Genomic DNA, 22,468 nt, shown 5'->3' with positions numbered 1-22,468 from the left:
CTTTGTAAACTGCCCAGACAGCTTTGGCTATTGGGTGGTACAGAAATGTAATCAAATAGTAAACATAAATGGCTTAGATCCAGGATCTGCCTTCTGTAATAGGAAGGGGCGTGCTGCAAGATGAAGGGTTCTGGTTGTGTAAGGTCTCTCCACCTGATTTGGGGGTTCTCCCCTACCCCCAAACACCACAGCTCACCCTATTCTGCAGGGTCTCCTGACTCTCTGTGTGGTATTTTCAGGGGGCTGCCATAGGAAGGAGGGAGCAGAGAAGTCCACTTCTGCCAGCACAGTTGATCCAGCTTAAATCTGGATCCAACCCACAGCCTTTACTTCCTACACAGCAGTTGCATGCCGCTTCTGATTTGAGTACTGGCATACAAAATCAACAATATTTCAAGGAATTTGTATAAGCAATTGGAAATCACCATTGACTGAGCATCTAATGATATAAATTCCAGACTGGAGAATTAATCAACCCCCTTGAGACATACTTCCATTGTCTTTGGGTTGATATGGATAGGGTTGCTTCACAAAAGCTGAGGTGAAGGTTGATGGCCGATTGTGCTTATCTGAGACCCTTGCGTGATCACTCTTCAGTGTGAAAAGGGATGAGAGGCCTAGATTACAAAGAAACAAAACACTGAGAATGGTAGAAAAGGCCAAAACTTTCTGAGAGTAAAGTGTTAAGAAATACAGCTAATATCTGGGGTCAGCTCAAAAGAATGCATAGAACATAACCCATGGCAGGATCTGTCGGACAGACAGTAAGAAGATGAGGCACGGTGACGTATGAGGTGTATGCATGTCAAAATGTTGCAGTGTGGAGTGTTACCATTCAGGATCCAGCCACTCCATTCTATTCAACCCCAGCCCCTGGTTTTCCATTTTTTTCCCCAACATTCAGTCAGCATCCTATGGCCCTGAGCACACTCAGTCCTCATTGAGACTGGGGGTGGGGGGGGGGTTCCACCCTTAGGATTTCTTTCTAAAGGTTTCCCCAAGCTTCCTTATACTATCCTCTTGTGTGTATGTGGTTCTGCTTTGGCTACATAAGTAACGGCATTCACCTCTGAAACAGAGGGAATGATGTGCTACCATGACAATGGTGTTGGTGAGGGTGTTTATGACAATATTAGATTAACATCTGCACTGTGTTTGGTGTTGAGAACCCAGAGGTATTATGATTCCTGTCTGAGAAATTTCAGTTCCACAGAAACAAAACTTATTTATTTAAAATATTAATATCCTGCCTCTCCATGTACTCAGTACCTTGGCAGCTTCCAAACTTTTTTCTTTGTACTCTGGAATCATTAATCCACAACAATCATTTTGGTTCTGGACACACAATTACTAACTGGATCTTCCTGTTGTATCTATTGGTGTGGGTTCTAGTCCATGAAAGCTTCTGCCATAATACATCTGTTAAGCCTCTAGTAGTTGGACCTTTTAAATGGAAATACTCTAATCATGGAATGCCTACCTGAGGAGGCCTGTTCCTCTCAGTGCTTTAAGATGGCTGATTAAAACGGTTTTACTTTGGAAGCCATTTTGAAGAGCTTCACTTAATGCTATTTTTTAATCTTATTGCCCACCCCTGATCTAGGTCACAGACATGCAACCCTATACATAGTTATCTGAGAGTAAATCCATTGGGACTTCTATCTGAATAGACTTGCACAGGGTTGCATTGTAAATTACTTGCACTTAGGCCCCGCTGAAATCAGTGTGAAAAGTTAGTCATAATTCTCTTATGTTTCATTGATTTCAGTGGATACTAATTGCAAGTTAGTGTTGATCCAACCCACTAAGTTGTGTTAATATATCTATGGGATTGGCTTTATTTATCTGAAATAGTGATATAGCTTTATACTTATTTATTGCTGTATTGACAGCCAGTGGTGTGTACTGAACAGAATGTTGGTTATAGACAAGACCTGAATTGAAATCACAATCAGCCATGAATCTCTCTCTCTCTCTCTCTCTCTCACACACACACACACACAGCTTGACACACTAGATATTCAGTCCTTACACCCCACCCCATCTCAGCCTGCAGGGATGCGGGTGTTTAAACCCATAAGAACATAAGAAGAGCCCTGATGAATCAGACCAAAAGCCCATCTAGTCTAGGAATGGATGGACTCACTTGTGCTGAGCTTCATTGGGCACTCGCTGAGCCGCCGCTGCCACACACCCCCTACTCGTGGCACCACACGAGCTTCTCGTTGCCTTGGTGAGCATCCAATGAGGCCATGGGGCTGTCTGCCCTCATTGCGAGTTGCCATTTTGCGCAACAATGGCAGCTCGGGCTCTTCCGGGAAGGGAATGTTGCATGAATGGCAGCTGTGAAAGGGCTGTTTATGCAACATTATAGGTGTGAATGCTCCATTCACACCTGTAATGTTGCGTAAAAGGTTCCTTTAAGGCCACCACTTATGCAACATTCCCTTCCTGGAAGAGTCCGAGCTGCCATTGTTGCGCAAAATGACAGCTTGCAATGAGGGTGAGCAGCTGCTGGAAGGAACAAATGGGTCCACAAGCGCCCCTGCAGCTCAGCGCGTGGGGTTCGGCGGGTGGGCGTGGGGGAGTCCCTTGGACTCCACCCCTCCTGCGGATGATTGCAACTTCCCTAATCTAGTCCAGTATTCTGTTTGCGCAGTGGCCAATCCCATGCCCCAATAGGAAGCCCACAACCAGGACATAAGTGCAACCTTACAGTTGCAAAGGGACTCATACTTCAAGCCTGGAAAGATAAACACCTACTACCTATCATTCAGTGGTCTGTAGATGTTACTGCTCTCACTACATTTGAATATATATCCTACTACAGTCAACAGTTTCATCTGGATGCTTATTTAGATATACAGGCTGCTTATAGTAATGTATATATTCGAAACAGGTGTTGAGTCTTTTTTTCTTTTCCTTTTTATTAATGGTGTTGTGAACTACTATTGTGAATGGATATTTTTTAACGTCCTTCATTTTGGGGGGTTGTTGTTTGATTTGTTCCCCCCTCTTTCTCTTGCTTGTTTATGTTACAATTGCAAAAAAAGAGAAAAAAGTGGACCTCCCCTCCCCACCTCCCCTCCGAGCACCGATCAGCTGGGCAGCAAGGAGGAGGGTGCAATTTAAATGGGGAAGACTGCCCATGGGAATGGCTCTCCCCATGCAACTTCTTCCCCATGTCAATCGTGCTCCCAGCAGCCTGCCAAACAGCTGTTTGGTGGGCTGTCAGGAGTGTGACTGTGCTGGGGAAATTGTGTCCCAGGATGACTCTCCTCTTCCCCAGTACAAATGCAGTAGCAGCAGGGAAATCGAGCATTGGGGGAAGCAGCAGCAGCTTGGGCACCTGTGGTGGTTTGCATAGAAGGCTGTCAAGGTTGCCCATGTGTGACCTAGATCAGAGGTGTTTGGGGCTCCGGCAGCCAATTTCAACCCCCTAGACCCTCCCACTGTTGTATGCTGCTGAATTGCGATGGCCACAGTGGCAAAACAACTGCGCGTCTTGTTTTAAAGTTACATTTGGCCTTTCTAGGCCACCGTCATGGATTGCATGTAGCCCATGCTTCACATGTTGTCTACCCCTGACCTATATGATGCATCATACCCTTAGTAAGAAAAAGAGGTGCAACTGGATCTATAGCAAACTCTCTCTAGCCACAGAACCTGATGCAAATCTGACCTGTATAAGCTGACGATGCTATTGATTTTTTATCTAGATCATCTTGAATCTTCAGGAGAACTCTTTCCTGCTGGAGAGCTTCTATGTACTTTGAATAAGTCCAGGACATCTGCAAGGGCCATTTAAAAATTTAAACAAACCAGTGAAGTCAGTTGTGGGATACAGGTTTGATGGGCAATGGTCCATTTTAATAAATAGCATCTTTCATTATATGGTTAGATACAGGGGTTGTTCACACAACATGCTAACCCTCACTCAGTGGTTGAATGTGGGTTGTTCGTTGAACCCCTGGAAGAACCCCTGGTTGGCGTGTTGTCTGAACCCAGAACATTTTCCGCAAGGTGGCTTGTTAACCACCCTGAACAACCCAGCAACAAACCAGGGGTTCTCAAGGTGGCTTGTTCGAGAAAAATAAACTCATTGGATCAGAAACTGCTTGCTATGTGGTCTAGCCAAGTTCACCAGTTCACTGATTTATACTGGACTTGGGGAAATGCTGCAATTAGAAATTAAGTGAAGAATTCACTGGCGGTCCCATACCTATTGCTTTACATAGATATCAAGCTATCAGTCCTGATTTGGGGCTAGTGCCACAACAGTATCAAGGAGGAAGCATCTCCCATCGCCACAGGAAGCATCAACCAACACTAACACTACCGCTAACATAAATTACATTGTGCTAGCTTAAGCAACCTCTAGTGCAATGCCAATGGCATTTACCAGCACAACGGGGTTTTCAGGGAAACCTGTCATGCCAGCAAATGCTGTTGGCATTGGGCTAGAGGTCACTTATGCCAGCACAACATAATTTACATTATAGTGTAATGTTAGATTCTGCCTATAGTTTATAATTCAATCACCTGTCGCCCACATCCAGAAAAGCTCGGCGTAGATGAAAGTTCACTTTTACTCATTCTAGACTCAACACCTGAATCTGGCTTCAGAGATGTTACAGATTTCTTCCCTTGTGCCTAGCAATAAAAACAAAACAAAACTTTGTATTAATTTCTGCTTAAGCTGGGTTAAAGCTTCAGGATGTCATATTTCAAGGGATTTTTACAGCTTCACTTTATACCCCTTTATACTTTCACTTTTTTCTTATCAACATCCCTTAGATCAGTCAAGAGCAATCTCTCAGTAATTCCAACTGTTTGGAAAGCCAGGATGGATACAGATGTGTTCTTGGATGCTGCCCTTCAGCTATGGAATCCCCTCTCCTTAGAAGTGCCTGTGAACCAGACTGAGACTTGTGTTGTTTGCACATCTATGAACTCTTCAGTCTTCAAACAACAGGGAAACCAAAAGCTTGGTATGAGGCACAAAGTGGACACCTATGTAGTGCAAACACGCATCAGACACAGGATCTAGACAGAGGTCGTGAATTTGTTTTGTGTGTGGTTTTGAGCTTGTCTATGACGAGCATGGATGGTGACTAGTGGGAAAACTAGAGCCACAGCTGAACAAAGAGAGCTGGAGTAAAAAGGTTCAATAGGGAACAGTTAACCCAGCAAGGGTCCAGAGGAGAATGAGGGTGCTTCTAGCCTAGCACTACCACTGAAAAGGCATTGTGCACCTATTCCATCTTTTTCTCCTTAGCGGTTATTTTTTGGTAAGAAAAATGATGGAATAAGCAGTGGGAAAACGCAGGAGGGTTACGAATGGAAGACAACATTGTGTGGACCCCTGTAAAATTCCGTATTTGAGACAGGGTGATTGCAGGATAAAAGCCTAATCTGGAAGCACCCTGAGAGGCTCATATCCTCACTGCCAGTTCCTCCTCATCCTGATCATCTACTTGGTCACTGTTTGCAGCTAGATCTTTTCTGACTTCTCTCTCCTCCCAAGCAGACCCTTGGAAATAGAGCCTCCTGGCAGCCAAACATGAGCTCCTATGCTGATGGTGGGCTTCCCACTGGGCCTGCTGCCACCTTTACCCTTGAGGCCTGGAGGGCAAAGATGGCGGATCAGTGATCAAAGCAGGGTTTGGGATGTTGTCAGAGGTGTTACTGGGGGCCCCAAGTGAGATGTCCATGAGATGAGAAACTGCAGGCTGCCTTGGGACTATAGCGGGTTCTTCCAGGGGTGCTTCTAGATCAGGGGTGGGCAACTTGTGGCCCTCCAGATGTTTCAGCTTACGATTCTCATGATTCCTCAACATTGGCTATGCTGGCTAGGGCTGATGGGACTTGTAGCTCAAAACATCTGGAGAGCCACAAGTTGCCCACTGCTGTTCTAGATGGGCAGCGTCTAGTCCTGCCAATCAAAATACATTATGTATGGAGCTATTCTGTCTTCCCTCCTTAATGGGTTGTCTCTGGTAATAAAGAAAAAGACACAAGCATTGGAAAAACATGGAAGGGCTACAAATGGAGGAACATTGTTCAGACCCTCCATAAAATTCCTGTGAACAAGGCAGGGTGACTGCATGATAAAAGCCTCATCTGGAAGCACCCAAGGACCTCAGTTGTACTGGGGTTCTCTGCAGGATCCCATGCTTCTTCCTCAGAGGAGGACCCCCAGGGGTCCGGGAGAGGCAGAATACTGACAGTTCTTCACCTGCCTCCTCAGTTGGGGACCCTCAGCCTCCATCTCCAAGGTGACCACTGGGGAGGGGAGGGAGACAGATGGGCTCAAAGACAGTGTGCCATAGGACACGCTGTCCGTGAGCCTGGCATTCCCCATCTCTTCTGTAATCACTTTGCAGGGAAGAGAAGGTTCAACCTCCCACCTCTCCAACTTTTGGAGAGGAGGGGAAGGATTTGCTGCTCCTTGTGCTGGCTGTGGAAAGCAAGTTGCATTCACTTCCACTACAGTTAACTTCTTGGTCAGGTTTAGAACCTGTATGCTTCCCACTTACACCATTGCCAGGGAACTCCAGAAGTGTGCATGCACCACCCATGGTTGTAGTTAGTTTTGGGAGGTGGGGGAAAACTGGTATTTCAACCTCCCAATATTTTCCAATAAGGGTATAGGTCTCTACTATTGGCAGAAACCCTATTCTACCCTGCCTTCCTTTAAAGCAAAGGTAGGGATCTCTACCATCAATTGAGAACCTATTCACCCCTACCTTCCGTTCTGCTTGGGCTCCCAACACTCCACACCCAGGGGACCCACATATCTATTTAGATGATTGGACCAATATACATATGGAAGCAACTCTCTGCAATTATGTAAACCTTTTCTTTGGAGACTCATGAAAGCCTACAGATTTTTGGCATCACTAGAAGCTGTTTCCATTTGGACTGAGCTGGCTTCAGCTTGCATGTTACATTTTAGTAACAAAACATGTATGTTTTGTATTAAAGTGTGGTTACCTGTTTCAGGATCCCAGGAGTGTGGAAATCAAATGTAATAAATGAATTAGGTGAGCATTTTTGGAGAAAAAGAAAAGTTATTTATAATGTGTGTGTATCTTTCCATTGGCTTCCACAGAATTTGGTTCAGACCCATATCAGGATTGTGTTTACTGTCCAGCCTGTATAAAGTTTTTCATACTGTAACTTAGCTTTTCTCACCTTCTCTTCTGCTTCTCTTGCTTTTTTTAGTTTCAGTAGCCTCTTTTCTTTTCTCTTTTCCAGAAGAGGCAAAATCTTCTCATCAGCCAAATTGCCTCGGAACTCACAAAATTTTGGCCAAAATTTAAACAAAAGAGCAAAAATAGTCATCTAAAACAGGAAGAAGAAGGGGAAGTCTCAAATTGTAACTCTGTATAGAAACAGATGGTACTGCAGAAAATCAGGATATTTTGCCATCATAATTAAGCAACTATTTTTTGTCTAATGCACAGCACAAACTTCTACCACCCTCCATGTTGTCTTCTAATATTTAACTCCAGACCTGCACATGCTTCTCATCAGTATGTGTTTGTTGCGGATGAGAAATCTTCCTAAACCACAGTTTTAAAGGCTTTTCTTCTTTTAAAAACATTGTCATAAATAATTGTTTGCATTAAGAAAAACATCAACTGGGGTATTCTTTTTATTGTTGTTTTTTAATAATGTGTATGTGAGTGTGTGTGTGTGTGGGGGGGGTTAAACATAAAAGATGCATCAGAATTATTGCTTTTAACACAACTATTGTCCAGAATATTCCATTTACACAGAGAAGTGAGCTTCTTTTCAAACTTTACTTTAAGAGAAGGGATTTTGCCTCTGCAGAAGTTCTAAAACAACGCTACATATCTGTGAGGAATTTTTTTAAGTGATATAATCTCTTTGCAGGGTCTGCTTTAAACTAGAGGAAGAAAAATAAGTTTGAAAGCAACAGCAGAGATTCAAAGCATGACCTCAATTAAGGCGTTAGTGCCATGAACCAATAATATAATGCATACTTTGAAATGAGCTTTTAGAGCTGAATTTCATCTGGTGGTTCTGGAAATTATCATGAGGCAAATATAATAGATTCAATGGAGGCTTCCTTCCCGTACCAACTTTCGGTGGGTGAGGAATTTCATCAGGAACATGGCATGTGCCAAGCAATTGTAATCTGATTGTAATCCGCCCAGAGAACATTAGTTATTGGGCAGATTAAAAATGTACTAACTAAATATAAATAAATAAATAAATAAATAAATAAATAAATGTGGGGGAAGGGTTAAAAACAAACAAACCACCAGCACACCACAGCCAGATCCCGATCCTCCTGCAGCTGCTCTTTAAATTGGGGGGGGGGAATAAAAAGGCATCTTCAAACTATTTACCTCAGTGCCCCCTCCCCTTTCCCTCATTCCTCTTCCATACTTGCCTACCACCACCATCTGTGCAGTTGCAACATGATATTTGCAGCTAAGGAATGCTAGGATGCTGTTATATGCAACTCCTTTAGCACCCATCCAGCACAATCTCAGAGAGGTAGTCAGAGCCATGTGACAGTCATGTTAGGTAGCAGACTGCATGAGCTCTGACTAAGATGGGATGTGCACTGAGTCAGCTGGTAGCCTCCCCTACTGCATCAATTCATGTCAGCTACAGGCCAAGAAATCATTATCTAGGATGGTAGGAGACTGCTGTATTTTCCTGAACCTCCCCAACAGTTGTCATCTTATTGTTTCGGCTGCCAGGGCCCTATTGTAATTGTATATTGTGTCCACAGGACATTATGAGCACCATGGCAAATTGGGGTGGATCCAGATTGGCCATTCTGTGAATGGAAGGGTTCCTTCCCTTTATGGAAGCCAACAGGATCCAAGAGAAGCTCCCTTGATGGAGGAAGGGGGCAGGGAGGCAATGTTTTCTGATTCCCCCTGCAGCCTCCTGTGTTGGTTCTCATACTGCCACGGACAGTCCTCTAGCCCACCTTTTCAAGAGGCACAGGGGCTGCAGGGGGAAGGATGAGATCACCTTCCCATCACCTTCCTCCACTAAGCACTACTCTGGACCCAACCCACTGTGAACTTCCTTAGTGATGTTGTTCTGTAGCTTTGTGACCTAGTCCATCAGCCCAGCCAGGCAGATTATTCCTCAAAAATTACAGTGGGTCCTCCTGAGAAGAACAAAGTTTTATTTATCAACCAGGGATGGAAAAGTGCCAGGTCTCTCTTTCACACCCTCTGTAAATCTTATTACAGGCCTTTCTTTCTGAATAACTACACACACACACACACACACACACACACACACAGGCTCCCAAGCATTTAGAACTCAAGGACAGCATTCGCACTCCTCTCCCACTCACATATACCTATTAGGGACTGCTTCTGATGATGCATAAACCATACCCTCCAATTTCTTGTTACAATAATGTTTATCCTCACAATAAACCTGTGAGTTCATTTTCTACAGGCCCATTTTAAAGACGGAGCTCTGAGGTAAAGCACTAGTGAACTTGCCCAGTGCTGCGTGTATGAATTCATGGCTGAGGCAAGTTTTAATCCAGATCCCCTAGACCGAAGGCCAGTGCTCCATCCACTATCCATACTGGCCCTGTGAAACCATCCTTCAGTATCTGGCTAGATCTTCTCTCAGCTGCAACCTATATCTCTGGGTTTTGCTATATTTGCCATCTGCAGATTGGGCCTTTGTATTTCCTTTATCTACTTCATGATCTGCCAGAATTCAGTTGTTTTCCAGACTGTTTGTCTCTTGTGATCCTGGATGTTTTATGGATTTGTGTTAACACATCTTTAAAAGGTATGGGATGGTAGTGATGGACAACTTTTGGTGGTATTTTGTGCAGAAGTGGGTGAGGAATTAGCTGAATGCCCTTTTAAAACAGGAGCATAAAAGGCAATAATTGTCAGTGGTCAACAGTACAGTTTTTACAAATTACCCTATTCTGTCAGTGCAGCAGAATAAATATAAGGGTTTTTCTGTAAAACACAGCAGGGAGAAGAAACAAGAGTCTACAAACAGATGCAATAACATTGCTCATCTAAAGGAAAAATATCTGATAAAGTCAAGCTGCCCTTGTGCATTGCTGATGTCAGCAATGCACAGATCCAAAGATCTCTGTGCTTTTTGCCCCTGCCCTTCCCCTAGAAAACATATACTGGATTTTTCATACTGACAACAGCTCCTTGAACGCCTCTCAGGATGGTCCCCTAATTTTCTTGAGTAGCTTTCCAGGGGCCACAAGAAGCTGAAGTGAAAAGGAGGTCTGAGACGTATCAGAACATGGTCAGAATCTCCTGTGCATGGTTGGAAGGCCTGCCTACAACTCCTTAGATCCTATTCTTCATATTTATTTAATGTGCTAAGATCTGGCCCTGCCCAATCCAAGGCTTCCTTTTCTGGGGATAATTTTGCATCCACCCATTATTCATAGGCACAAATCTCAGCCCACAAAACCAGAGGCCTGCTCTAACATTCCGGTCTAACATGTCCCAACGAAACCTAGGGTATTGGTTCTTTGTACCTGTGCCTCTCTAAACACGTAAGGGCCTAGCTCTCTCCTGTGCTCAATAATCTTCTGGGCTTGCTCCTCAGGTATGTCGATCTGAATTGCTGGTGGAATGGCAGAATTAATGAAGCAGCTGATGATGGTTGTGATCTTATTCTGGATAATGGCATCATCACAATGGGAATGGCACATGTCCTGAAAAGGGAGAAGTACAATTTGCAGGGATTGTGTGCAAAGCCACAGTTCTCTTATATTTTTGATTTATTTTATTTATATAAGCTATATAAATGTACACTTCAAGTATTGACTCTGAAAGCAGCTAACAAAGATTAAAATAATAGAACGTAATACATACATGGAGGGAGCAATCCTATGGCCGCTACACAGTGGCTAGACGGCCATAGGATATCTGGTTTTCTGGGAACCGACCTTGGAGCGTGAACTCCGAGGTCAGTTCCTGGAGAACTGACCTCCCTGCACTTCCTCGGAGGCAGCATGGAACAGCCCCATCCTCCGCGCTCACAAGAGGAGTGCGGAGCGGCCAAAAAGGGGCGTGTCTGGGGGCGTTCCAGGGCGGAAATGCCTGTACGACACATCCAACGTGTCGTTCAGCAGCCTCCTCCCCCGCTCCATCCTCCCGCAGCTAGACAGCTGCAATCGGCTGTCTAGCCGAAAATGCAGGGCAGGAGAAGTGCGGAGGGAACGATCCCCTCCTTGCTTCTCCTGCCCTGCATTGGATAGGCGGCCGCCTATCTGAATAGGATTGTGCCCTAAAACAATGTAAAACTGCATAAAACAGTAGCAGCTTTGGCCACTGTGCGGTATAGAAATGTAACAAATAAAGGAATGAATCACCTAAGGATGGGGAAATCTGTCAATTTCAGTTTCATGTTTTTCCTACCTTATGTTGGGTTCCACTCAGTTTCACAGCAATGTACACATTTTATTTTTAAAAGTCTGCCCAAAAATGTGTATACATTTTGTGTGTACTTCTCCTAACATATGCATTTTTGTGCCTACTTTTTCCAATTTTGTGTGCACCTTTTGCTATGTATGCATTTTTGCAAGCTATTTTCCCTGTAATTATGGGAGTTGCAGTTCAACACATCTGGAGGGCACCTGGTTGGGGAAGGCTGTTGCAGGCAGATACAGAAAGAGCCACTGACACAATGAACCGGTTTGCACAGAGTGGTTAATTAATTCACAGTTTGCCATGCACAAGCAGGAGTGACCCATGGTTTCTTGTTGTGTTAACTGCTGGGCTGTTCATCACCTAAACCACCCAGCACTCTGGGTTTGCAAGATACGCTCACAACCCATCATAGGTTGTTGATTGAAAGTGGACATGAGGAACACACGGGAGGCAGTGCGCGTGCTCACTCCCGCTCATGCACAGCAAATCATGGATTAACCCACCATTTGCTGTTGCATGCAAACTCTCACCATGTGGAAATAGGTGAATTTTCCACCATCTCTGTACCACAGCTATTCAGCTGTTTGAATGTAATGGTATTGAGAATGCAATAGTACCAAGAACTTCAATCTTCTCCTTTCTCATCTATGTGTTCTCCTGTTTTGCACAGCAAATGATAGCTGCTCTGATCCAGAGTTGGCGGGGGTGTGGGGTAGGGTCAGAAAACTGGGGTAGGAGGATGGAATGGAGTGTCCTGGAAAGGGCATGGCTGGCTAGTTGGAACTCTGAACAGGAGCAGTTTACATTGCAACATTTGGTTGTAGATCTTGTTTGTCTACTTCAAAGGGTCACAACAGCCTTGTATACTTTCAGTTCGTAGTCAGAGGGAAACAATGGTATGTATAGATGCTTCAGTTAGTGGTAAGACTGGTTCTGAAAACAGATTAAAGCCCTCATATTTAATAAACGTTCACGTCTCACAATTCTATGATGAGCCTCTAAATTTATTTTGAGGGGCCATCATCTCTTAGAATTAAATATGTGTGGTCAACCAGACAAGGGGTCATTGTTCTCTTCAGCTGGTGTCTCTCATAGGAACCACAAGGTTTTCATCACAGAAGAATTCAACATCTTTGACACAGTTTCCTGATCCTTATGCATATGATGTGAAGCCATTTTTGTGCATAAAATGTGAAAATTAGCTTCAGGCCTTCTGGTCTTTCAGTCACATACTTCCTCATTGCTACTGGGAGAAAAGGAATAAAGCTTCACAGTGGGTTGCACTGACATTAACCTCAGTGGAAATAAAGCAATGGTCATTCAGTAGCCCATCCCTCCATTCATGCTGAATGGGCCTCCTCAAATTCAGTGAGCCTACTAGCTCAACCGAGAAAGTGCCAGCAAGAAACATGGCAGCTCTCTTACTATCACAGTGGAGGGGGTGCTGGCAGAGAATATAAGCAGGGCAAAAATGCACCCAGGTTCCAATGAGCTGTAAGCAGACCTCAACTAGGAGCTGGGAACAAGGAACTACGAGTTGAGCAAGGAGTCAATGCCAGATGGGAGGTGGAGTCAATAATCCTTGGGAGCCAGAGGCAGCAAAGACTATTGGTGCTCCAGCCAAGTCCTATCTGGAATAGACTATTTTATTTATTACTGTTGATTATTTATAAAATAACAACAACCACAGCAACACAATAATATGTAGCCCTTCGTGGTGAGAGAATAAATGGCCTGGGTGGATGGAGTAATTCCATTACCCCTTTACTGCCCAGGACAGGGGTGGGCAACACACGGCTCATCGGCTGGATGTGGACCCCCACCCTGCCCTGTGGAAGAAATGTAAAAAAGAAAAGAAAAGTGTGTGTAAGGAAAAAAATGGCATTCATAAAGAGCCCTAAAAGGGTCAAATTTAGCTTGCCAATAAGCTAAATTTGACCTTTTTTGTGCTCCATAGTGCTATGGATACAATTTTTCCTTAAAAAAATTAATGTAATTTTAAAATTCATTTTCAAGTTGCCCAGCAGACTGCGGTGGGGATGACTGAAGTTGCCCACTTGTGGCCTGGGGAGATGCTCCAATCTGTTGCTCTGTGGTTCACCACTATGCACAGAGCCATGGATTCCTGGTTGTAGCCATTACTGACTTGGCAGCTCCTGAGAGGCAGTAATGGCAGCCCTGCTACAATGACCAAGGGGTTTGTTACAGGGCAATGCTGCATGTGGCAAAGGATATAAGTAGCCCCACACGCTTCATGTCCAAAGTCAAGGGGATGAAGAAGACAGTAAACGGTAGGGAATGAAACAGAATTTCTACCTGAGCTGACCTGCCATTTCAGATCACCAGGAGAAGCTCTGCTTAACTATCTGGGATTATCTGCTTAAATATAAATGGGATTGATGCCATTCAGGCATAGGTTTTTGTTTTTTTTTTAAAGCAAGTGCTGGTCCCCTAATTTGTGTAGGTAGTCTGTATGGGGAGTTTTAACTGTTTGCCCCCCAATCTGGTCCCGATGCATATCAGGTTCCTGTACCTGCTATTTGCATTGGAAGGAAAGCTTCCATTGGCATGAATGAGAGTTTCCCTTTCAGTGCAAAGTGCAGATGTGGCATCCCTTTTCTGGATCTGCCCACACTTACTGCAGGCTAGAAGCTGAGCTGGGAACCCTATGATCCATCTAGATTATAGAGGATCCAAATCGTGATCCCACCCACACCTGCAGTTTACTTTTTAAGAACGTTCACAGAATTGCTAATTGCCATCACATCTAGTTTGGCCTTTAGACTAGCTGGAGTGCAACGCAGGACCTTCTTTTGTTGTTGTTCAGTCGTTCAGTCGTGTCCAACTCTTCGTGACCCCATGGACCATAGCACGCCAGGCCTTCCTGTCCTCCGCTCTCTCCCAGAGTGTGCTCAACTCCATATTCATTGCATCGGTGATGCTATCATGGCCTTTATTTTGTGGAACTCTCTTCTTAGAGAGATCTGTCAGCCCCAGACTGTAGGAGTTCAGGACACAATGTAACTGTTTTCTTTTTAGGAAAGCTTTTAAAACAACAACAACAGAGGCGTCTATCCCTCAAGATGTTCAATATATTATGGCTTTCAATGTTTGGATTTTTATGATATATTTGATCGCCACATCCCAAGCATGCCTAATTCCATGTCAGATTGTCATCCTTGGGGCTTGTTGTAATTTTTGAATATGTATGTTTAATTATGGTTAGCAGCCCAAAACATTTTAAAATGGGACAGACACACTTATACATACACGCTGCTGTCAGAGCACTCACCCAACCACCACTACTGCAGACTAGAAGCTGAGCTGGGAATTCATAAAATCAACTACCAGCTTGGATTGAAACAATGAAAAGAGTAGACCAGTGGTGTAGTGGAACCCAGGTTCACAGGGGTGCAGCACCAGCACTTTTTTTATTAGCAGGGATGCTGACGTCACGTGTCACCCACCTCAGACTTCCCTGTTCCCCTCTGAGCTTAGCTGAAATGCTCAGAGTAGCTGGGGGAAAATGAATTTTTCCACCAATATATTGTTCCCTGTAGTCATGCAAAGTATTTTGGGGTGGCTTGGTCTTGAATGGGCAATTAAAACCCATTTGCTTTACAAAAGGCCTGCTCCTGGTGGAAATCAAAACTACTAGAACAGGTTTGTTGATGTGGATCAATGCAGCCGCCTCCAATTTTGAACTCTCCTTGGGGGCGTGACTATAGGGACTGTCATGATGAGCGCCTGCATTTCAGAATTTACCACTATACCACTGCATAACCCAGATAAACAGCCCTAGTCAGAATCCCCTTAGTAATAAGTAGTGTTGTTAGATTCAGTGGTCCAGTACAGATGTGAACTTCCTGATCCCACAAGCGTGGTCAGGAGACCAGGAGCATCTTATGGGTTTGGATGCTTCCTCCCCCTTGTGAATTTCTCCCTCTCTTCCATAGTTGGCTTTACCCAAGGTGTAGTGTTATGTCTACATTGGCTCAAACCTTGGTTAAATTTAGCCAGGATTGCTGTCATAACTAGGAAACCAGGGCTTGAAATTAGTTTCAAATGCTGGTTATTACAGCCATCCTGGTTAGAATTTATCATCATTAGCACCAATGCAACTGTAAAGCTATACCAAGGTTAAAGCAAACCACGGGGGTGGGAGGGGGATTCACATGGGAGGGAGGGTGAGGAATTGTGCAGGTACATAGCATGCACCTAACTAGAGATGTGAAAGCCTGGAAAAAAGAAAAGAAAAGACTGGGGGTCTGGACATTTTTTCCCATGGATTAAAAAAAAGGGGGGGATTTTCGGTGTCCCCCCACCCCACAAATTTTTTCTATTTTTTTTCCAGGCCTTCACATCTCTACTAACAATGGTTGGGAAATTAGGAATGCTACATCTGCACAGGAGTTGTATGGGATAGGACTCCTGCACCTTGCCAAATTCTTCCTACTATTTGGCTACTAAAACCACAGTAGCCTGTCCTGTATTGAATCTGGCAACCTTAAAATGATAGAGTGTTTCTGATATCCAAGTCCAGAGCAAAGGCCCGTTAACTATCTCACCCACCAGGACAAGCCCCCAGGTGTCAAGGGGACACCTCTAGTTTTCCCATTCCCACATGATCCCAAAGAAACACCATTGTTCCAGATATAAATGTCACAGTCCATGAGAAGTTGCATTATTTCCATTCTTTGATATTATTGTACCTTATATTTCTGCACCTCCTGCCAGAAGATCACTCCGTTCTCCAGTAAATCTCCTTTCAGGGACACAAAGCGCTGAAACTGTAAGGCTGTGATGGGATTCAACAAGGCTTTGCGGAAAGTAATTATTTCCCTAGATGAAGAAACCCACTTATTGTCCACATGCTGTCAAAAAGAGGTGGGGGAGTAAAGAAAGCACACTGAGTAAACTCCATTTCAAAAAGCAATAACAGAAGCATTCGTTAGGATAAACTGATGCTTATCTTTCCGCTGACCCCAGTGTTCAGTAGTTTATTACATGGACACAATAGAACTTGGCAACTATTTTCTCTCTCCCACTCTTTTGTTTGATTTGGGCAACATTTCTTTGGAAGGGACAAAGGGGAAAAGGAAATGACTAACAATGATTTAGAACATATGACTCTGTACTGTCAGTATGGAAATAGCTATCACTGTTGATTATGGCAAGAGACTTCACTTTTTGGTGGGGGAGAGGGCTTACAAATAGAAGGAGAAGATCAGTTTGAGATCTTGTAAAAACAAACAAGAGAGGAGATGGAACAGGCAAACCACAGAGCTTACATGTCTAAACTCCGTTTGACAACAATCTTGCTAACAAAAGCCACTTTGAAATCCATTGCCTTGATCACCAACAGAAGCTGTAAGTTTGTTGTTCCTGGAACTAAGTTTTACCAATAGTAAAATGTGATTTAATGTCATCAAGACATTTAGGGGATCTTCATGCTGAGCAAAAGGGGAGCGTGAAGGCAGGTGTGAACAAGTAGAAAGCTCAAAAGGAAACTGAAGGAAATGGAGGGAATGGGTGCTTCCATACAGAGGGCTTTTAGCACTAGCAATTGGAAGGCATTGTGTAGCAGTTCTGTCTTTTTTTTCTTAACATGTTTTATGTGGTAAGAAAAAAGAGAGAAGCAATAGGTAAACATGGGAGGGTTACAAGGAGAAGATAGTGTTATCTGGATCCCCTTAAAATTCCATGAAGGAGGCAGGTGAGGTAAAAGCCTAATCTAGAAAAACCCAATATCTAGGGATGAAAAAGACCAAAATGAACACGGAACTTACAAGCCCCACACCCTTTTTCTTTTGAGGAACCTCTTTAAGATAGGAAATTGCTAGTTAGACTAGAAGGCATTTCTCTTTATTTCCAAGCTATTTTCATCTCCCATAGGAAGTCTCTTCAGCCAAGATCTGTCCATCTTTTTTCTTTTTTAAAAAACAAACTTTATATCTGTCTGGAAAGGCCCAGGCAGCTGAGAGCTGGGTAACTCCAAACAAAGCAAACAGAGATCTGTGAAGGAATTGCAAGGGAGCACATACAAAAGCTGAAGGAGGCTTGATTTGGTTCATGGACCTGAGGCTCACACATCTGTCTACTCTTTTTATGCAGTGCTGGCTCCAGATTTTGGAGGGCCCTTTGGCAAGACTTCCTGAATGGGTTCCCCTCGCTGAGGGAGTCCACCTTCTCCCTAGTATTATTGCCAGCTGCTGCTCCTTCTCCACTTCTCATTATTGCCAGCACCTGCTTGCTTGCCAGGCAGAGAGCCACTGAGAAAGCAGACAGTGCCATCTACCACTCCACTATCACACAACCACCATGGTCTGAGCCAGAGGGAGAGGTGGGTGAAGAAGCTGGTTGCAGTGGCGAAGTGGAGGAGCAGATCTAGGGGGCTCTTGTCAGTGGGTGCCCTGCTGGGCTGTGGGTCCTCGGCAGGTGCCTGACCATGCCAAGCGATGATCCTGGCCCTGCCTTTATGGAAAATATAAGTAGTGTATTTTTATATGTTAATATTGTGTAACACGCTATAGTTACCTCGTTATTCTAGGGTTTGTCTTCCCAAGTGATTTAGTGTAAAGTTAGAGCAGTTTGAGTTCCTTCGCAACAGATGACATCATTACCACTCAGCCGCTTTCTTCTTGAAAAGCCACATTTTCTGAACCTCCTTTTACTCCAACTTTTTTTTACTGAAAGTGGCTCCCTGGCAGTTTTACCACAGTCTGCCATGTCCCCCCCCACCCCCGCATTAAATCCTGGATGCCCCATTCCCTCTTGTTTCTCCAATGGAAGTAGTTTTCCCATTCCCATTGAGAAAATCCCTAGGGGTGCAGCAGTGACCCCTCACAATACCGCAGTAGTGGGGACACTCAATCACCTGAACTAGCCTGCTTTTAATCTTTAACATATCCCCCCCTTTCTGTGCTTATTTACTTGGAAATAAGAAATCTCGCTTCCCCTCAGTGAAAGGGTTAAAGGCTAACTTTAGTAACTCGCCCTCTAAAGTGCTCTTTTGCTTCTCTGATGCACTCTTAAATTACTATTGTGCTGCTGTGCTTCTTTGATGTTCTGGAATTTCTCTGATGTAAAGTCATTTCTCTGTTATTATGTAAAGTCCCTTCTCCGGTTTATTGCTTCACCACAGTAATGATGTTTTGGGTTTATGGGAGCTTCTCATTGTGAGCAGGGAGAAAGAGAAAGGGGAGGTTGGAAGGGAGGGTTGGAAGCAATAGGCAAAAGTGCACACATGAGGAAAAATGAGGTGGGAGCAATAACTCCACAGCAGATTGCTGGGATGTGGTGAAATTGGAGTGGGGGTCAGGTCTCAGGAGCCTTCAGATGCTGCACTGGAGAACTGTGGATTTTGGTTTCTTCAGGGAAATTTACACACATGGGGAAAATCAGTTGCTCTCCATTCATAATGTAGTAGCAGCGAGGAGCCTGGACAGTGTTGGGAAACAAACCTCTCTCATTGGTTGAGCAGCCCCTGCCAGTCTGATGATGTTCAGTTCTACTCCCCACACCCCACCCAGAAGTATGTTTCTTTCAAGTGCTGAAAAAGATTTTAAAGGTACGGTACACTCTGCTTATCTTGCTTTGTGTGTCCCTGATGGACCAAAGCTGATTCCATGAAAATCCAGGTAATACCCCTACATGCTTCTCATTCCGTTGTTGCAAAGTTCTCCCCCCTAGAGAAATATCAAAGGAACTTCATTTGGGAACTTCTGCCTTTCCTGGCTTCTTTTCTTGCCCTATGTCCCTCTCTCTCTTCTTGCCCTATGTCCCACAAACCTTCCCTTGCCCCTTGCTGCCTCTCCTGAAGTACTTCCTAGTCTTGTCTTGGTGCCTGCCCTTGCCTGTATCCCCTGGTGTTCCTACACCTGCTCCTGCCAAGACATACTTCTCTGGTCCTGATCTAGCAAGTTATGTTCATATCTCAGCTGGCTCCTGGCAATGGCTAACTAGCAATATGGAGCCCAGACAAAAAGAAAAACTTCCCACTCCTTGCATAAATGTATACAACATGTATTATAAAGAGTTTGCTCCTCTCTGAGAAAGAAAAAAAGAAAGGAACGGCACCCCCCCCCCAAGATGTCATGTTACAATGCTTTACGATGTTTAACAATTGATACGATCTTCACGTTAGAATGCAGTTCTAAATGAAACAGATACTGTGAGATATGATTAATCCTGCCCACTTTGCTGCATGCTTCAGATTCTTTTTTGGTGACTGCATTTAATCGCTCTCAATAATAAATTATCTTCCAGATGCTGGAGTGAACAGCTTGTCCCAGTGAGTCTACTGAATGCAAAGTAGGAAAATGTGCATTAAGGTTACTGCACTAAATCCTATCTTTAAAGCCAGGACAAACTATTAAATGTCACGGAAGTCTGAAAAAAATGTTATGATAGCAGTGGTGGTGTGGTCCAGAACCTCATTTTTGTCTTATGCATGCAAGAGCTTGTTGTTGCACTGTGGCTTTGTGCATCTAGCTCTTCAGGATGCATTTACATGTGTGTGTGTGTACTGTGTGTACATACACACACACATGCACACAATAGGTAGGCTTACATCTACGAGTCACTTCCATATCTGGAAAATACATGCACATAAATCATACATACTAGTAGGAAAAGCCAGCAGTTCTTAGTAAATCACACCCTGAGCATGGTGTTTTCAATTGTGGGAGAGCCCACTACCTGGGGAGGTGGTGGGCTCTCCCACACTGGATGCATTCAGGATGAGGCTGGACAGCCATCTGTCAGGGATGCTCTGACTTGGATTCTTGCACTGAGCAGGGGGTTGGACTCGATGGCCTTGTAGGCCCCTACCAACCCTACTATTCTATGATTCTATTATTGTATTGCACAAGAGAGTGATGCCAAAGTGGAGGGCCCCTAAGTTGTTGGTTGAGGATTGTTATTATGGTATACATGAGTGCAATAGCATCCTCCTGCTCCCCAGCAACCGGTATAGAGAGGCACGCTGCCTCTGACACTGGAGGTAACATATAGCCATTGTGACTAGCCATGGAATGCTGGCTGATGGCTGGATAGAAGGAGGGTAGTCAGGATGGAGTTGAGTATCCTGGAAGAAGGCACAAATTGATGGATGGAACTCTGAACAAGAGCCCTCCATATTGCAACTTTTTGTTGCAGGCCCCACTTGTGTTATTTATATAACTTCATCCATGCCAGGCCATGCACATATGGTTCTCCGATACTCCCATCCAGGCATGATCAGACCTGGACCTGCTTGGCTTTAGCAAAGGCTTCTCCTTTCAGACTATGCCCCAGGCTCACCTACATAGGTGATTCACAAAGTTACATCCTAGGACTGTGTGTGTACTCTATATTTGGGGCAGTCAGTAGATAGAACAGGATCTACTGGTAGAACTCTGGGTAGTAGATCTGTGAGGATATCTTGAGTCCCAAATGTTTAACAACAGCAACATCACTTTTTCTACCTAAATTAGGCTGCTAGAATGAAGAAAGCTTGGGGTAACCAGGAGAGGAATTTTATGTAAAATGGCTGAGAGCTCAGTTCAGTTCTGGTGGTGAAAGCAAATTCCTAAGATCAGAATGCGCTCAGAGGCACATTCTAATGGTGTGTCTTTTGCGCCTGGTTCTGTTTGGTGGATCTTGAGGTTTTATTAAAGGGGGGGGGGTCTGACAAGCCTGAAGCCTGCCCACCCCTGCTCTGTATCAAAAGACTGGATGTTTCTGACCAGCATCAGAAACATCTGATTTATGACACCTGTGGAAATTATGGGTTGAACCCAGAATTAGGGGAGGATCTTCACAACAGAATGAGAAGCGCGTAGGGATATACGAAAGTCACTTACTTTTCGCGGATTATGTTGATGGGGGGGAGGCGTTCCGTTCCTCCCCCCGGAATCCTCCGAGGCCGGCTGTGCTCCGTGGCAGCTCCGCGGAGGTCCAGCCAGGCCAGAGCCATCTGCAGCCGGATTTCCGGCCGCGGAGGGCTCTGGGGAAAAAAACAAAGAAACCACATATGCAAATGGCGGAGGCTATGGCCACCGCCATTTGCGTTCCTTATTTTTGCCCGTCTGAATCTACGTAAATATTAACGTAGACTATGATGGCGAAAATAAAGGGGAACGCAAATAGCGTAGCGGGCGCTATTTGCGTCCCTTTTTGATTCACTGTTTTAGCCTACGTAAATCTTTACGTAGGCTAAAACGGCGAATCAAAAAGGGACGCAAATAGCGCCGCTACGCTATTTGCATTCCCCTTCATTTCGCAGTCATAGTCTACGTAAATATTTACGTAGACTAAGATGGGCAAAAATAAGGAACGCAAATGGTGGTGGCCATAGCCGCCGCCATTTGCATACACTTTTTTTTTTAAACCCACCCAGCCACGATAGGCTGCGTAAAGATTTACGTAGCCTATCACGTCGTTGTTTTTTTTTTAAACGTAGCCTATCACGTCTTTTTTTTTTTTTTTACAAAACTGGAAATGGCGGTGGCGGCAGCTGGTCGGAAGACCAGCCACCACAGCCGCCGGAGCTGCCGTCGCCCGGAAGATCCGCCCCAGATAAGTCTCATCCTGGGGGGGATCCATGGGGGGGGCAGGCCGTTCCGCCACGGAGTTCGGGGGGCTGAATGCACTGACATTCGGCCTCACCGAGATCCGTGGCAGAATTCTCTGCCATCCCTAGAATTGCAGAAATATAATTATAATAGGATTTCAGATAACTAGCTAAACAAAGGTTTAAGGCAATGTGTTTTCAGGTATCCTTCCATGTGGGAACCCTTTTCTTATCAGCTTATGAGCCAAGGTACCCCAGAGCTCTTGTACATTGCTGAGGTTCTGGGACACATTTTTAGGGTGCGCATTTAATTCACATGGGATCCAAGCCAGGCCTGTTGGGTCTCACTATTGCACAGCGTGAACTAAAGTGTAGCCAAAAACACCCCCCTGCAACTGTGTATTACAGGGGAATCTCATTAGTGGTGAGCAAGCTCTCTTTCAGGTAAGCTTGTCAGTAATGACTGATATCCTCATGAGCC

At 44.5% G+C, this 22,468-nt stretch overlaps 1 protein-coding gene across 1 annotated transcript in view; it reads right to left on the bottom strand.

Annotated features, from left to right (window-relative positions):
- Positions 1-471: 471 nt before the first annotated feature.
- RGS22 (regulator of G protein signaling 22) overlaps positions 472-22,468 on the bottom strand; it is a 110,533-nt gene continuing 88,536 nt past the window's right edge. Inside the window, exons 22-27 of the mRNA XM_084851450.1 lie at positions 16,145-16,306; positions 10,535-10,714; positions 7,198-7,347; positions 4,543-4,653; positions 3,683-3,791; positions 472-617 (exon numbers count right to left, since the gene is read on the bottom strand). Coding sequence (XP_084707576.1) covers positions 472-617; positions 3,683-3,791; positions 4,543-4,653; positions 7,198-7,347; positions 10,535-10,714; positions 16,145-16,306 — 858 coding nt within the window. The remainder of the gene's footprint in view (positions 618-3,682; positions 3,792-4,542; positions 4,654-7,197; positions 7,348-10,534; positions 10,715-16,144; positions 16,307-22,468) is intronic.

Source organism: Heloderma suspectum, chromosome 4 (genome assembly GCF_057233095.1).
Source record: "Heloderma suspectum isolate Gila_16-S chromosome 4, 16-S_ref, whole genome shotgun sequence".
Lineage (NCBI taxonomy): Eukaryota > Metazoa > Chordata > Lepidosauria > Squamata > Helodermatidae > Heloderma > Heloderma suspectum.
The sequence above is the reverse complement of the archived record's forward strand: the minus strand, read 5'-3'. Positions and strand labels throughout refer to the sequence as shown.